Here is a 16,673-nt window from a genome sequence, read left to right on the forward strand (position 1 = left end):
TGTTTCCTTAGGCCTCTTCCATTCTTTTCCATAGCAGGTCACCTTACCAATAGGCATGATGGATGTTGTCGGTAGGTAGAAAATTAAGGCAACTTTAAAGGCAAATTATGATACTGAAGGCACTGAATGAAAGCAATCAAAACTAGCCTAAATCAAAACGTCAAATGTTACCAAACATGAACTCCTTTTTTTAGGCCATGGGAAAACTTATGAAAACTAATTTAATTGCCCACAAACGTTAGTTTATTTTTTTAAAATTTATATTAAATAAAGCTTTAAATAAGATATAATATATTGGAATGGATTTGCAAAGTCGGGTTAGGCCTACTTTTAATTTAAAGTTTCAATTTGAATTATTATATTTTTAATTAAAGCGGCTGTATAATCAAAGTCTATGATAAACAATAGAGACCATGTGGGCCGCGTGGTAGGGCCGCGCCGATGGTTCAAAACGTCAAATATAATAATTAAAGAGCGCCAAACATGAACCATGGACGTATTTTTATACCTTCAGCAGCATGAACTCCTTTTTTAGGCCATGGGAAAACAAATTAATTGTCATAATTATTAGTAATTACAGTTTTTCCGTTGATTATTTATTTATTTGGAGTATTTTGAGCATTATTAGAAAATAATCAAAACTGATGTGGACCGTGAATTTAGACCATGCAGTGAGAAGACCGCGCGCAAAGCCAAGGAAGACCCTACGAAAGGGGAATAGTGTGTGCACAAAATACAACTAAAAATCGTTTAAATTAAAAAACACCGAACATCTAGTAACAAAATCTATAAACACAGCATGATTTTAACTATAACGCGTTTTCGTCACTGAATTTGTCGTATTATGTTTTACTATTAAGGATAAAACTGTTATTTTATAACTCGACTACTACACTGATTAAGTTCATCCAGCCAGAGCCATATATATATGGCTCTGAGTCGGCTCTGAGTTCATCTTTTTCAAAACGCCCTCTGTTGACTGAGGCGCGTGGGACTATTCCATTTTATATCCAAATCAATCGTCGACTTAAAATAAACGTTTCACTCGAAAATTACAGTCTTGCAGTAACGGTAAATTAATTTTTAGTGAATTTTATTCGTTAATTTTATCTGACTAAGCATTCTAAAGAGCTACCTTCACCAGGTCCTCCAGCAGATCTACAAGGTGCAACTTTTAATGAATTTAATAGCATTCGGAAACAAATCAGTTATTCCGTGGACCAAGATATTCATTATTTCTAGACTATCTAGAAAAAAACATATCATGAAAATCTTTCGAAGATATTGTACACAAACAAACAGACAAACAGGAAACGTGAATCAACAAATAAATGCTTTATACACAAATTAATAATCTTATCGAATATGTTTTACTAAATTGTCAGCGAGAAAAGTTTAATAATCACACTTGTATCATGAATTGAATTGAGACTCCTCCTTATCGTTTGATAGCAACAATTTGGTATGGCTTAGGAGAGCGTGTGAGACCAGGAATACAATCGTTTACGGACGGTATAGGCTGCCCATCAGGTATCTTAAAGGTAAACCGCTGCACGAGGTTTGCCATGAAAAGAAATAGTTCCATTCTTGCCATAAGCTCGCCAGCACAAATCCTTCTTCCTGAAAGTTAAATGCATATAGTGTTTTAGAATACAATTAAATGACCACTACAAAGTGTCCCTTCCTTAGAAAGTGTAGGCCTACCTCTGAGGATGTCCCTTCCTTAGAAAGTGTAGGCCTACCTCTGAGGATGTCCCTTCCCTAGAAAGTGTAGGCCTACCTCTGAGGATGTCCCTTCCTTAGAAAGTGTAGTAGGCCTACCTCTGAGGATGGGGCGTAGTTCCCTCGTTTGTAGTGTCATCTTAGTGTACTAATGGGGATTCCACTGATAGTACTACCATCATAGAGTACCGTATACAATCGTAAAGTTTGGCTCACACAAGGATCGACGCAACGCAAGGAAGTACGCGCAAACAATCACAAGCGATGGATTACCGAACTGTCTAGTGGAAACCAAGCTATATTAGTATATAATAGCACATAATTGGTATGTATACCTGCGCCATACGGCATGAACGCCTCTTTTCTCTTTATGCTACTTAGATCGTCTGACAAAAACCGTTCAGGTCTAAATTCTGATGGTTCTTCCCAGTTGTCAGGGTTACGGTGGACGCTCCACACGCTCGTTATTATGGAAGTTCCTGCGGGAATTGTGTAACCGTTCAATTTCACATCTTCTGCGCATAATCTTCCAAACAGTGGACCAGCGTTACTTAGACGTTGTACCTCAAATATTGTTGCCTCTAGATAAGGCAACGAATGCCGACTGTTCCATGTTGGCTTCTTTTCCTGACCCAACACCTCGTCTATCTCTTGCTGCACCTATGTCAAATCAAAATCAAATCAAATCTTTATTTGTTAATGTTCCATATATAAAATGTGTACATGGAAAAATTGTTTTCCTTGACAGAAAATGGTAAAACATTCACAATTACATCATACATAGATAACAAATTACAATTAAAACATTCATTAAAACATACATAAATCCCACATAAAAATACTATGTTATATTTAGGATAAAAATGATATTCCCATTTAAAAAATGATAAAACTTTAAAAATATATAGTATATATTGCATGTGCGCTATATTTTATGATAACAATCTTTGACTTAAAAATATGCATGGAATTTGGTACAAATGACAGTCGGTGTATAAAAGCCATTGTGAGTAAATCAGTCGTTGTGTTTGTAATCTTCTATATATAAATTTACGTAAGGACAAAATTCGGTAAGTCGCGCGTTACCTCTAGAATGTTTACTCGATGGTATATAAAGTTGGTTCGTACTTTCGGTACTGATTTTAACCACCTGATGTAACCCTGTTTACTAATTAAATTGAGTCAGATAATTAGTTATTGACAATTAAAACGAATTTAGGTTCAATGATTTGCCCCAAATAGGGGTGTTTTCCGATCGTGGTATACACTGTCTAATGTCCATCGTGAAAAATACCCGCATACAATAATACGAGGATGCTTCGCATTTTCCTATCTCCTCCTACGATAACTGTTTTTAATGGCTGAAAATCGGTTGAACAGCTCGAGCACAGCATCATAATGTTGAAGACAGGCCGATTTTCTTTAAAAAATACTGTTTTGATAGATTTAATATACGTTTATAAAAATGTATTGATTTGCAATGAATGGAACATTCCAAATTATTGCATACCTCCATGGTTTAACACAAGTAGGTAAATTGATAGACCCTTGGAGAATAAACAGAAATAGTATTGTAATGCTATACAATACTGCAAATAGGTATTAACCACTTTTGATCGCCATTTGAATCAAGAGTGTGTTGGTACTGTTAGATATAATATAAACAAATATACTAATAAACGTTATCACTGTGAGTGTGGGTAGCCCCTACTTTTAGATTATAAACACATAATAATATATACTTTATTACTGTCAGTTGTTTTTCAACGTTTGTATTAATTAATAATTACAAAAATATAAACGTATTAGTGGTCTTTAAATGTACTTTACTATTTCAATCGGCCATGAGAAAGTGACAGTTTTAATAAAGTACGGTATTAAATCGGAAATGTTTTACTCTATTTAGTGGTATATTATTTATAGGCCTATATAAAAAAATATTTCGTTACTGGATAATAAAGAAATATAATGAATAATTTAACAAAATTGGGTTTGTTTAAATGAATCCAAATAACAAATTTCGACTCATTTTGTGACAAGTTTCTAGGTGCTAATTTTGGTTGACTACATAAATCGTTGTGTCTATTTATTTGTTTCTGTAAACGACAATGTTTTATAGTCCTCTGCCGTACGTACATTTGAAATCGGCAGTTTTTTTACGCTGAAATTACTATGTATTCGAGAACCACCTGTGAGCACGAACTAGATGGTACGCTCGCGTACCATCTATTATCAAAATTATTGATAAATGACGTCAAATATTGATTGTATAACTGTACACCAGAAATCGGTATATGGTACGGTTCTATATTTAACGGAACTTGCGGTTCCAGTCTAATACACAACAGTACAAAAATGTTATTAATTAGTAAATCTACCAGGAATTATTGAAAAAAAGTTCTGTCTGTTTCAGGAGATAATAACCAGTGGTGTTTCACTGTAGTTACTAATACTTTAGTGGATTAAAAGATTAAATTAAGTGCCTCTAATACCTTGGTCTGAACTTCAGGAAAATTCACCAAGTAGATTATAATCCACATGATAGTACAAGCAGTAGTTTCAGTTCCAGCTACGAACAGATCAATAACGGACCGCCATAACAAGTCCATTCGAAAAACATCCATGTCTACCTCTTGCTTGTTGGCTTCAACGATATACGCGTCAATCAGATCTCTGACATGGCCAGGATCATACGTCTCCTGATGCTGTTGCACCATATCGTCAATAAAGGTTTTGAGTTCCTGGACTGCGTTACGAAAATCTGTAAACATGGGTGTGTGATATAAAGCTGGGATAATGTTGACAGGGTTGGTAAGGGTGGTGTTTTTGAAGAGGTATCGAATTGATTCAATAAGTTTCATAAACTTTGGGTCACGATATTCGAATCTATCGCCGAAACAGACAGTACAAACTACGTTAGAAACAGAGTTGTGTACGCTGTTAAGTGGGTTAAAGGAGTCGTCGAAGGTGCCCATCTCCTGGCATAGATAGTCTGCCTCGAGGTTGATCCTTTTCTCCAAGCTGCTGTTTTCGAGAGACATATTTCGAAGAGCGCCCAAAGTCCAACGTCGTCTGTCGCTCCAAGGTTTACCATTATCAAAAACGATGCTGCCTGAAAATAATTATACAGAAAGGCGGTTTACCTTACAGATTATTACAGACTTAAAACTACCGATTATATAGTACAATTAAGTGATATGAGCTTAAAAACACACGCAATCGAAAAGGTTCTTAGCCTACCTTTAATACCAAAACTTAATTTTATAATCGGTATCGTCTGTCTGTCGGAAACCTTATCTCCTTGATCTTTCAGTAAGCATTTCACGGCGTCAATACTTGTCAAAAACACAGACTTAGGTCTTGTCCAGCCAAGATTCACAAACAAAACACCACCATACTTTTCCCTCCATTTCTCAATCGTTAAATACGACTCTTTTTCCAGTTGTAAAAGTGAACCAACAATTGGCCATGGAGTAGGACCTGGTGGTAGCTTGCCAGACTTTCCACTTGACTTCAGCAACCAGAATGTTAAGACACATACAACAAGAACTAACACAGCCGTTTGTATATTAACTAAGGCTACCACTGTTTGCAAAAACACCATTTTGTGGTTTTCACAACAAGGCTTTAGTCACGACTGTCGTTTTAAATACAACTGTATAATGACCTTCCGGATTAAGCGGCATGAATGCATTGACCTAGATGCTACAAATCTCTTAAATCCAACTACTACTGTATATCCCTTTCAGGTCAATTTTAAATATCTAAACTAAATTTTAATGACAATTGAATTAAAATTTAGTTTTCCGACAGTAGCCATCTTCGTTAAGGAGTTACAATCATACTATATAGTGCTTTTAATAAAACAACTCACTTAAAATAAATAAAAATAAATTTATGACGAATTGGATACATTTGTTTTTCAAAGAGAATCATGAACATTTTAATGGTATACAGTAGTACCTATGTATAGTTTGAGTTTATATGAAATGTAACAAGAGGCTCTACTTTCTAAGGAAGATGAGAAGTCTTAAGGTGAATACCGTTATAATGAAATTATTTTATGATTCTGTTGTTAAATCAGTTATGACTTTCTGTTGTAGTATCAGGTATAACGGCCTCACCAAAGAGAACAAATACAAACTTTATCGAGTTATAAGGAAAGCAGAAAAAATTATGGGTACTAAATCTGAGGATTTAGATAGCATGTGTAACGAATTGATGTTGGCTAAAGCCAAAGTCATAATGTCTGATTCTGCCCATCCCTTGCATAGTTCGTTTGTTATAGTGTGCAGATCTTTTTTTTTTTTTTTTTTTTATTCAATTTTCAGGTACAACAATACATGACAATACAGCGGTGCAGCACCCTGAGGATTGCCATGAGTGCAAAGCACTATCGAGATGGCACTAGAACATATAAGACAAACATATACACAAGATGCTCTACATAAACAAAGACTTATTATTAAGTCTTTGGGAGTGGAGTTGTAAATTGTCATGAGAAAAAAACCCTGACACATGACAGGACTTGAACCCAGGACCCTTAGATTGGTAGCAAGCATCATGACCACCAAGCCACAGCTCCACTCCTCTGGTAGACTACATCATCCTTTGACAAAAACAAATAGGTTAACAACTCCCTTATTCCATCTTCAATTCGTCTCTTAACAAACAATTAAGATAATTACTGTAATTACTTTTAATGAATTGTCCTACAATGTATTTGACTTGTATCTAATTTTTGTTTTGATGTTTTTATATTGTGTTTTTATTACGAATGTAACGGGGAGCTGAGTCTCAAATTTTATATCTATTATGTGACAATAAAGTATATCGATATCTATGTCTAAATATGCAAAGGAAACAACATCTCTATGCTACTGGTACGACACGTTAGTATTTTATTGGCATTTATAGACACCTTAAAGTTATCTTTTTTGCACGGCGAGGATACCTTTTTTAATGTTATCCATGATCTATGACTGTACTGTATTTACAATACAATAATATTATTTAATAGAAATCTTTACAAAACTGTGTATAGAAAATACCATAGTAATCCCACCTATACAATATTTTATAGAACGTATTTTAGGTAATAATAAACAATCTCTATAAATCATTTTTGATTGAACTGGTTGAAATAAAATAAGGATTTTTCTAGTTTTTTCTCTTTCACGTTGAAATGAAAAAAACTTAAATTTGCGCATGACTGATTGTAGTTAAGGTTATCAATTTTTATTTTTATTTCACATTTTATGAACTGGTTGGATTGAAAGAATATCAAATCCCTTTGCCATTACAGAAGCTGTCGCCTCGCAGAGTAGTAACCGACTTGTGTTGATCTTGATAATTTTACCTGCAAAAAAGTTTGTAATAGTGACTGACAGGAAGAGTGCAACCTGTAACCTATTGACCCTTGACCTATAGCAACAAAGTACCAGTACTGTTATAGGTATAAATAATTATCTTGGCATATGGTTTGCACGAGGTAAAAAGTTAATACAACTGTAATAAAAAATGTTGTTTTAGTTTATTTTATTTATTACTCTGTACAGAAAAAATTGAACTTCCCATAAGGGGAGCTTTTCTGTGATACAAGACAATATATGGCCAACCTCTATTCAGGGGACAAAACATGTTTCACTTTACATTTTTATTTGATTGATTGTGATCCATTTTTATTAATACAAAAAGATAATAAATATATTTATGTAACACTTAAACTGATGAAGGGCTAATGTTTCCCGAAAGCTCTGCAAATTTTTCTTGCTGTTTTACTTTACCTTATTTTATTTTGTATCTCCATTTTGAGATCCAGTCACTGAGACTCACAGCATTGTCATTTTTTCAGTGCTTATTTTATTTTGTATCTCCATTGAGATCCAGCAACTGAGACTCACAGCATTGTCATTTTTTCAGTGCTTATATTAATTGTATCTCCATGAAAATCCAGCCACTGATACCCACAGTATTGTCAATTTCTCAGTAATTTTCCTTTGGATTTATATTATGTAAATAGTAGTATTTACTTACCAGTTTGGCGATCTTTCTCAACACAATAACAGTTATCATAAAATTCTGTGAAAGTTGTAGCAATCTCATACAAGAAATCGCAGAGGGAGTGTAAAAACAAGTCATCTAAGATTTTGGAAATTACTTCTGGGAATCTGGCTAGGCACTTTGCCAACTTCCATTCTTTCTCATGCTCTAGTACAACTGGAGTGGTTTTAGCTGCAGCCTTTAGTTCCTTTACACTGACGTTGGCTAGCCTAGCTATAGATCTGAAAGAAAAATATATGAGAATCAAAATACAAAATACCAGTGCTAAGGAGGTTTAAAGTACCGATCAAAGTAATTTATGTCGGGACCTAAGTTAAATAAAGTTCTGTCTACACTATCAAACTTTATGTGACAACAAATTGTGATGTGCCCATATATGGACATGATGATGCCGAACTTAAGAAAGAATTTGGGGTTCAATAAAAAAACATACATACTTTATCCTTGTGTATGCGTAAAGCAAATATACAGCTGTGTTTCCTTTATCATCTAACATCTGTAATAGATAAAAAATTAAAATAATCATTCAAACAAATGAAATTAATCAAATGTCAAAAATCACAATTAGGTGATCGTACTTCACTGGTACTATGTGACAAGTTGCAGTGAGGTCATATTAGGATCGTACTTCACTGGTACTATGTGACGAGTTGCAGTGAGGTCATATTAGGATCGTACTTCACTGGTACTATGTGACGAGTTGCAGTGAGGTCATATTAGGTCATTCAATGACTGGTTAGTGGCTGTGATAACTAGTAGACTGGTAGACACATTGCATGCTTCATAGGCTGTTTATATAATTATTATTTTGATTTTTTTGTTGGTAATCATACACACTGTTTATTGCAGAGGATGCCCCATAAACTAAAATCATACATTATTGTAGAAATAAAAACAGTTACTGCAGTATAAGAATGTTACCACTAATAATATACTGCTTTGTTTATACATTTAGGCAAATTAGATAACCTTAGGCGAATTCATTCACTATCCTTCCTAAAGGTGGCAATCCTGTTCACAAGACAAACATATATAACAAAGTCTTATTACAAGTCTTTGGGAGTGGAGTTGTAATATGAAAAAATCCAGACAGAACTTCAACCCAGATTGGTAGCCAAGCATCATAAACACAAAGCCACAACTCCACCCCATGAAGAGATACAGCAATGATTGTAAACGTTACCTTATCAAATGAAAACACATAATCGTTGACTCGATTATGCGAGAGGTCAGCGTACTTGATGCATCCATACGCTATGGCTTCCTCGGCTGCTTTCATTTCTTCAGCTGTTAACACCTAAACAAGAAAATATAAATGCTATGATAACTAATAATGCAAAATAACCCAACCCTTAATTAGACAATATGATGTAAAGGGCATGTGAACAGCTCCACTCTAAACTTTAAACCATAATGCGTGGTTCCCACTAGCGACGCAACGTAACCTCGTGAGGTAACCTCGCAACGTAAGAAAATGCCCTTCCAATAATTATGTTTGCCCCTGCCTGCGTGAAATCAAACCTGTGATGTTTGCAGCACTGTGGCATTGTCAGTTCCTACTTGTGATTACGCAATATAGCATTTTGTTTCATTACATCGCATTGCGTTCTAGTGCGAGTCACGCCTTGATGACTTATATAAATTTAAAACCATTAACCATTAACTTGTACAAAATCTATTTAAAGAAAAAATGATAAGTATGTGTATAATGCAAAAATACCTTATCACGTCCTCTTTCAATAAGCTTTTCTCGTGATCGTTTAATTCCTTCATCGAGTAAATCTGCCAGTCGTACGGTATCTCCTGAACGAGTTTTAAATTTTTTTCTGAAAATGTCAATTTAGTAAAACTTTAAATATAAAATTGTAATAATAATTAATACGTTAAATAGTGAATAACAAGTTACGGTACACATTTTTGTAATGATTTGTAAGAATGTTTGACTTGTTGAGTCACTTACTTGTCCTCTCCGAGCACAACTCCAAATGCGACATGCTCAGCTCGCGTATTCCTTGCGTCATAATATCCAGCTTTTTTTGCACAAGCAAAAAGACAATCAAAGTGAACACCCTGTAAATATTAAACTAATTTGTTTAACCAAATTTCCTTTTATTCAAATTTCAAATCATAACAGTAAAATTATTTTAAATTTCTTTCTTCCCTTATTATTTTTAGTAAATTAAATAAGATACCAAATTGAATAATGATAAAAAAATAACATATAAATGCATCAATTGGTTAATTATTAATAAAAAATATACATATTATATGCATTCCATAGTATATCAATGCAATAAACACTATTTGAATACCGTACCAGCAACAAAATAGAGTATACCTTCTTGGTTAATGATTTTAATAATAAAAAAATTTACTAAAATAAAATAATTTTTGTCCCTCTGAAAAATTTGTTTACACTTTTTTTGTTGAGTATGCCATTTTAATAACAGTGGATTGAAAAAAAAATATCTACCTAAACAAATGTAATTTAAAGCAAAAAATTGAACCTTTATTTTTCATGATTTTGGTGGACAATACATCTTTAAAGATAAAATATAAATACAGGTTTTAGGTAAATATTTTAAAACAATATTTGAAACCTACCTGGCCAGCGTCTACTACATATATCAGCCATTCACCCAATTCCTCAAACAGACGATGTTTTATGGTTGCCATATCTGACGTGTCATATGTAAAACCGCCGTCCGATTTAACAATCGTAAGTGGGATAGGGGCACCAGGAGCAAACATCACCTTTCTACCTTCATCCTCTTCTAGCATTCCTAATTAAACATACAGGTGTCGTTAATTTACATAAATTCAAAATGAACTGTACACATTACATATATACAACACCAGTCCATAATTGGTCCTTTATTAGAGGAATACCTGTATAACCCACAGTTTACCCATCTAAAGCTCTGTCAAAACCACTATCAAACTAGTTTGACAAAAAAACTGTGATATGCCCAAATATGGTAGTGATATGCTTAAATATAGTGATATAACATCATCATGTCCATATACACATCACATTTTTTTTGTCACATAGTGTAGACAAAGCTTTAGAGTGACGAGCAAAAACTTATTAATCAATAAAGTCATGATAATTGGCAGAGAATTACACAATGCAGCATTCGGCCTTTCCAATTGGTCGAACGGTGCGAGTTTACTGGTTTAGGAAGAGTTGGGTTAGTATTATTATAATATAGATTTTGGATTACATACCTTTTTCTTCCAATTCTGCCACAACAGATTCCATTCGTTCTTGGTAAAATGATTCCCCACGGGGTACTAAGTTTTTCACACCGAGTCGAGCATATATCTTATTAAACTCGTGCTTTGATATGTCGCATATCATAGTCCACGCTTTAATAAAATCAGGTTCTTTTGACTGTAATTTTACAACGCTTTCGTAAGCTCTTTTCTTGAAGTCGGCATCTTCATCAAATCTTTTCTTTGATTCCTAGAAAATAAATTAAAGATATTATTAAATGAAAAATAATAAAGAGGCAGTTTGTCATAATATAATTATGAAAATCGGAAAATTATCGGAAAATGACAAGTTATAATAAATGAAACAATGTAATTTTAAAAAACAAGCAAGTCCAATATATTTTAAATAATACATTCTTGTTTAGATTTTTTATATACATACTGTACAGTATTAAAAAGTGCTTTTAAAATATAGCATGATCGCACCTTGTAAAACGCCTGCAAATCCTTAACTGGTGGAGACTCATTCAGGTAATTCGGAAACTTGTCTTGCAGATGGGCTATCAACATACCAAACTGTGTCCCCCAATCTCCAAGATGGTTGATCTTTGACACTTTGTGACCTTTGACCCAATAACGAAAAAAGAATTAATTGATTGGATAATCAAATATCAAAACATACTTGAGATAATTTTACAAAAATGACTGATTTGTTTAAGATTGAATATTGAAAATTTCTTTTTGATACAGCTCAATTTGTTAAAAAACTCACCTACGAATTCTAGAAGTCGCGACAGACCTTCTCCGATAATAGTTGACCTTAAGTGACCTACGTGCATCTCCTTGGCGATGTTAGGGGATGACATGTCAAGACAGATACGTTTCTTTATGCCCACCGGTGGTGGCTTTACCCCGTCAGTCAGAATATCTGAGATGAGTGGCGCAACAAAACTCCTTTTGATGTAGATGTTGATAAAGCCTGGCCCAGCTATATCCATCTGAAATGTAAAATATCACTGACTTTTTACAAAAGATATAACATCATAATCATGTTCATATATGGGCACATCACATTTTTTTTGTCACATAAAGTTTGATAGTGTAGACAGAGCTTAAGAGTTATCAGAATTTGACCCAGCTTTCTGTATGATAGTCAAGTATCCTGACCCTTCTCAATCCTCAATAAGGTGATAGAGACTATACAGTATCATTATTGTATGTCTACCTTCTCAATGATGTCATTTGTAGGAATTTCCTTCATAATCTCTTGAGCGACATCTCTGGGTGCAGATTTAACTCCAACAACTTTCAGCATCTGAATCGGAAGATTTAAAGAAACAATATAAATTATTATATTAGTTAAATATTATTAATACATAAATAAACAAGCTTAAAGGCCCGTTTACACTAGGACGATAAAGATCGACGATAAATAAACAAATATGCATTGTTCATACACAAAACAAAAGAAATCTAACAAGTGTTTATTCTAGAACTATTTAGGAACCATCTATGCTTAATTTGATGAAAATTATATTTTCACATGTCCAATCAAATAACGTCATGATTAGTAAGAGCAATAATATCGTGACAATACAACAATTTTTTTGGTTTTATTGATCATGACGTCATTTGATTGGATTTTTAAAAATATTATTTTTATCAAAGACAGCATAAATAAGTATTCTATAATTCTAGAACGAAAACCTTTCTAAATTATTTTGTTTTGTGTAAGAAAAAGGCATGCTTATCTATTTATCGCCGATCGTTATCGTCCTAGTGTAAATGGGCCTTAAAGATGCAAACTATGTACTAACACTTAGTGCATATTATATGTTATACTGTATGAGGAGAGCCGATAGTTTTGTTACAAAATAAACCTTACCCCTGACATTGCCATAGCACTGTTACACTGGTAGTCACCGTTCTTGCCTGGAGTTATTGCAACTGGGGGGTTCTGGAGCTGAGGGTAGGCATTGTGAATAGCAGTGCAGAAGATTCTCACAAGACATTCTTGCAAATTCGTCATATATGATTTACTTTTGGCCTGTTCATCAGAAATACTCTGAAATAAAAAAAAAAGATATACATTTTTGATGAAAAAAAAACAAATCTACATTTACTATTTAGTAGTCTATAATTATTTTTATTTAAATTGTCTACTAATATGTTTACGAACCTTAAGTAAATGCTCAATCCTATATTTAAGTTTTTGGTTCTCTATTTGCAGTTTTTCAGTTTCCTCCTCCGGTGCCTTGTTTTCAGATACTGAAAAATCTCCATTTTTCAACTTCTCAATTTCAAGTTTTAATCGCTTGATTTCAGCTTCCTGGAACGATAAGTTTAAGTAATTAAGTAATTGATTATTTTTTTAACTTTAAAAACTAACTTTGTTTACAAAGTTCGGTAGCTTTGGCGTTCCATTAAATAGGTACAAAAGTGGGTATTTCCCACCTCCAGCTAGGCCTAGTATTGCATCACCCACTACGGGTCAGTAGAGGCCTTGCTTGGCCATTTTGGGTTTTCTATTTTCTAGGTCTGGCTGGCTGGATACGGTACCTAGCTTTGTTTGGCCTATAATTGCTTGATTCTAGTTTTAAAAAATTTCTAAATTTATTTAGGCCTAGGTAGGTCTATTCATAGAATAATTTACCTGTTCAGATGCGCGTTTTGCATATATTTCTATATCTGCCATACTGTGTATCTTTTTCTGTGTGAAGTTTTTTATCCACGTTTTTTTTTCGTGGAAGTTTACAGAACATGAAATAGCGCCATCATTCGATCGGGTGGCGAAACATGACAGCAGATAGCAGCTGCCCTCTATCTATTGGCCTACTATACCAACTTTCTAATCTTTCTTTTTGGAGGACGACTTAATTAACCACCAACAAAATACAGTTAATAGTATACCAACATAATTATTATTTTACTATTAATTATTGCTTTGTTAGGTAGCATGGTCTTGTGTTGTGGCCCAGTCTTCTTCGTCTTCTTTACATTCATTATAGTTTTAGCTAGGCCTGGCCCTAGCCAACCTGACATGCAGTAAAGCATGAATGAAGAGAGTTTGAGGTGAGTTATGATGGTTGGATATTAGTCACTGCCTGTGTAGGCCAACTACAAAAAGTACTGTATATTATTAAGTAGTATACTAATCAAAGGTCGAATGTAGCCAAGTTTTTTGATTCAATATACTATTACTAGGCCTATCTGATATTTGAAAAAATTATGACACAGTAAGGTTTTATTCAGACAAAAAAACGCAGTGCACATCACACTTTTCAGCTGGTTAAACTAAAGTCAACTGATTTCTACATTTTAATGTAAATTTTTCAATTTATTATTAGTATTATATAGGCTACTAATAATAATTAAATGATACAATATTTGTTTGTTTTGTAGGTAGGCCTATAGATGAAATGATTATGTTCAACATTCAAAAGAAGATAAACCGTGATTTTGTAGCTTATTATTAAAACAAAATTGTACACAAAAGCCAAAATATTGAACATTTTCAAATTGAACATAAATCCCACAATGCTACAATGCCATTACCATTGTTGCAGACAGTTATTGACGGTCAGAAGCTTTACAATAAACTGTTGGGCAGCAGCTGTAATCATGAGGTCATTCACGTCTAACGATCGTAAAGTTCAACGGATATACGATTGTATAATTGGAGGAAAACGACACGGATTAGCAGAAGGAATTACGCTTGTCGAGTCCACGCATTCTAAGAAGAAGAAACAGGCTCAAGAACTACTAACGGCCGTGTTGGCTAAATTGAAAGTCAGAGAGGACAATGCACGCAGAACAAACACTTTTCGAATAGGTACAGTGGGCTACTCAACCTTTGCGCCTACTGCAATAGGGACACGGCAATGCTAACCACTGGTTGAATAAGCCTAAAGCTTTGTCTCCACCATTAAAATGGTTTGACCAAAAAATGTGATGTGGCCAAATATGGTGGTGATATACCCAAATATGGTAGTGATATCATGACATGTCCATATGTGGGCACATCACATTTTTTTGTCACATAAAGTTTGATAGTGTAGACAATGCTTTAAAATAATCTCTGACATAATATTAATATACTGTGTACTGTTTACTGTATTGTATTGATAGTCATTTTCTTCGTCCTATTTCTAGGTTTGACTGGACCTCCAGGTGCTGGAAAATCAACATTAATTGAAGCGTTAGGCAAACACCTGACAGCGAAGGACCACAAGGTGGCGGTGTTGGCTGTAGACCCGTCATCATCACTAACTGGTGGTAGGTATGAGGTATTCAAAACCGGGTTGCATTAACATATTAATATCCGATTTTTAATTGAATTTAAATTTATACTTTTAATTCGTCAGGATCGTTACTTGGTGACAAAACTAGAATGCATGACCTTTCGCGGGATCCTAACGCTTTTATCCGTGCGTCGCCATCGTGTGGCTCGCTAGGAGGAGTAGCAAGGAACACAAACGATGCAGTGGTGTTGTGTGAAGGGGCTGGATACGACACTATTATCATTGAAACAATTGGTAAACACTTTTTGTTCGAGGCTGAAATTTGAGAGGTGGGGAGGCATTCTGTGGATAAGCTAGATACTCTATGCTCTGATAAATTTTGCTATGATGTACAGTAATTAAAAGAATCAAAACACTAGCAAACTTTACCAAAACCTTTTTGTTTCTGTAATTTTTCTGTCATGTCTGAATCTAAAGCTCGGTCTACATTATCAAATGTCATGTGTCAAAAAAATGTGATCATATCACTACCATATTTGGGTATATCACTGTTTGGCCATTTTTGTCAAACTTGTTTGATAGTGTAGACAGAGCTTAAAGCTTTGAATTTTGTAGGGGTTGGACAATCTGAATATGCAGTGGCCGACATGGTTGATATGTTTGTCCTTATTGTACCCCCTGCTGGTGGGGATGAGCTGCAGGGGTTAAAGCGAGGCATTGTGGAAATGGCCGACTTAATCCTGGTTAACAAATCAGACGGAGAGCTCCTTATTCCGGCTCGACGAATGAAAGCTGAATACACGAGCGCGATGAAGTTGTTGAGAAAGCGGTCGAAAATTTGGATTCCAAAGGTAAAGGATGTTTTCTGTGTGGTTGCCCTGTTCCTCTTCTCGTAACAAGCCTTTGGGCTTAAGGGTTATCCCAACTTTATGTTTAATTTCTTTCTTAAGTTTAATCTTTGTATTTTTCTATGTATAGTATTTATGCTATTCTTGGAAAACAATAAATATTACTTGCATACAATATTACCATGTCTTTGCATGTTCAGGTAATAGTATTAAAATACCATTATATGTATACTATTTTGCAGGTTTTAAAATTGTCATCAAAAACAAAAGAAGGCCTACCGGAAGCATGGGATAAAATGTGTGAATTTAAATCGGTGATGACCGAATCCGGAGACCTAATCAGAAAACGGCAACGACAACAAACTGTCTGGATGTGGAATCACATCCGTGAAAATATAATGGATATATTTAAGTCTAATACGAATGTTGCGAATTCTGTCAACGAGATTGAACGCGAAGTTGGACTTGGTGTCCTTACTCCAGGCCACGGGGCCGATTTACTTTTACAATTATTCAGATTAGGGGTTCAGGAAAACAAATTATGATGGTAAATTAAAGATGAATAAATATTTATGAAATTTAT

General features: G+C 34.3%; 3 protein-coding genes across 6 annotated transcripts; 1 reads left to right on the plus strand and 2 right to left on the minus strand.

Annotated features, from left to right (window-relative positions):
- Positions 1 to 1,220: 1,220 nt before the first annotated feature.
- On the minus strand, positions 1,221 to 5,399 carry LOC140049318 (cytochrome P450 2J4-like). The gene is made up of 4 exons (XM_072094188.1): positions 4,963 to 5,399; positions 4,215 to 4,834; positions 2,058 to 2,382; positions 1,221 to 1,620 (listed from the first exon to the last, which is right to left on the minus strand). The coding sequence occupies exons 1-4, from the start codon at positions 5,324 to 5,326 to the stop codon at positions 1,439 to 1,441; spliced, it is 1,491 nt and encodes a 496-aa protein (XP_071950289.1). The 5' UTR covers positions 5,327 to 5,399; the 3' UTR covers positions 1,221 to 1,438.
- A 1,201-nt stretch (positions 5,400 to 6,600) lies between these two features.
- On the minus strand, positions 6,601 to 13,739 carry LOC140049319 (arginine--tRNA ligase, cytoplasmic-like). The gene is made up of 14 exons (XM_072094189.1): positions 13,655 to 13,739; positions 13,181 to 13,330; positions 12,887 to 13,066; positions 12,227 to 12,316; positions 11,774 to 11,999; positions 11,488 to 11,624; positions 11,014 to 11,251; positions 10,390 to 10,568; positions 9,746 to 9,855; positions 9,506 to 9,611; positions 8,969 to 9,082; positions 8,223 to 8,281; positions 7,759 to 8,006; positions 6,601 to 7,081 (listed from the first exon to the last, which is right to left on the minus strand). The coding sequence occupies exons 1-14, from the start codon at positions 13,694 to 13,696 to the stop codon at positions 6,972 to 6,974; spliced, it is 1,989 nt and encodes a 662-aa protein (XP_071950290.1). The 5' UTR covers positions 13,697 to 13,739; the 3' UTR covers positions 6,601 to 6,971.
- Positions 13,740 to 13,840: 101 nt separating this feature from the next.
- On the plus strand, positions 13,841 to 16,672 carry LOC140050175 (methylmalonic aciduria type A homolog, mitochondrial-like). 4 transcript variants are annotated; one of them, XM_072095248.1, is made up of 6 exons: positions 13,841 to 13,905; positions 14,404 to 14,833; positions 15,154 to 15,276; positions 15,366 to 15,536; positions 15,858 to 16,093; positions 16,333 to 16,672. In XM_072095248.1, the coding sequence occupies exons 2-6, from the start codon at positions 14,539 to 14,541 to the stop codon at positions 16,633 to 16,635; spliced, it is 1,128 nt and encodes a 375-aa protein (XP_071951349.1). In that variant the 5' UTR covers positions 13,841 to 13,905; positions 14,404 to 14,538; the 3' UTR covers positions 16,636 to 16,672. The 4 variants fall into 4 exon arrangements, with proteins under 4 accessions (XP_071951349.1, XP_071951346.1, XP_071951347.1 ...); XM_072095245.1 differs by having other exon boundaries at positions 13,842 to 14,073; XM_072095246.1 differs by having other exon boundaries at positions 13,842 to 14,073; positions 14,408 to 14,833.
- The last annotated feature ends 1 nt before the right edge of the window (position 16,673 follows it).

Source organism: Antedon mediterranea, chromosome 5 (genome assembly GCF_964355755.1).
Source record: "Antedon mediterranea chromosome 5, ecAntMedi1.1, whole genome shotgun sequence".
Classification (NCBI taxonomy): domain Eukaryota; kingdom Metazoa; phylum Echinodermata; class Crinoidea; order Comatulida; family Antedonidae; genus Antedon; species Antedon mediterranea.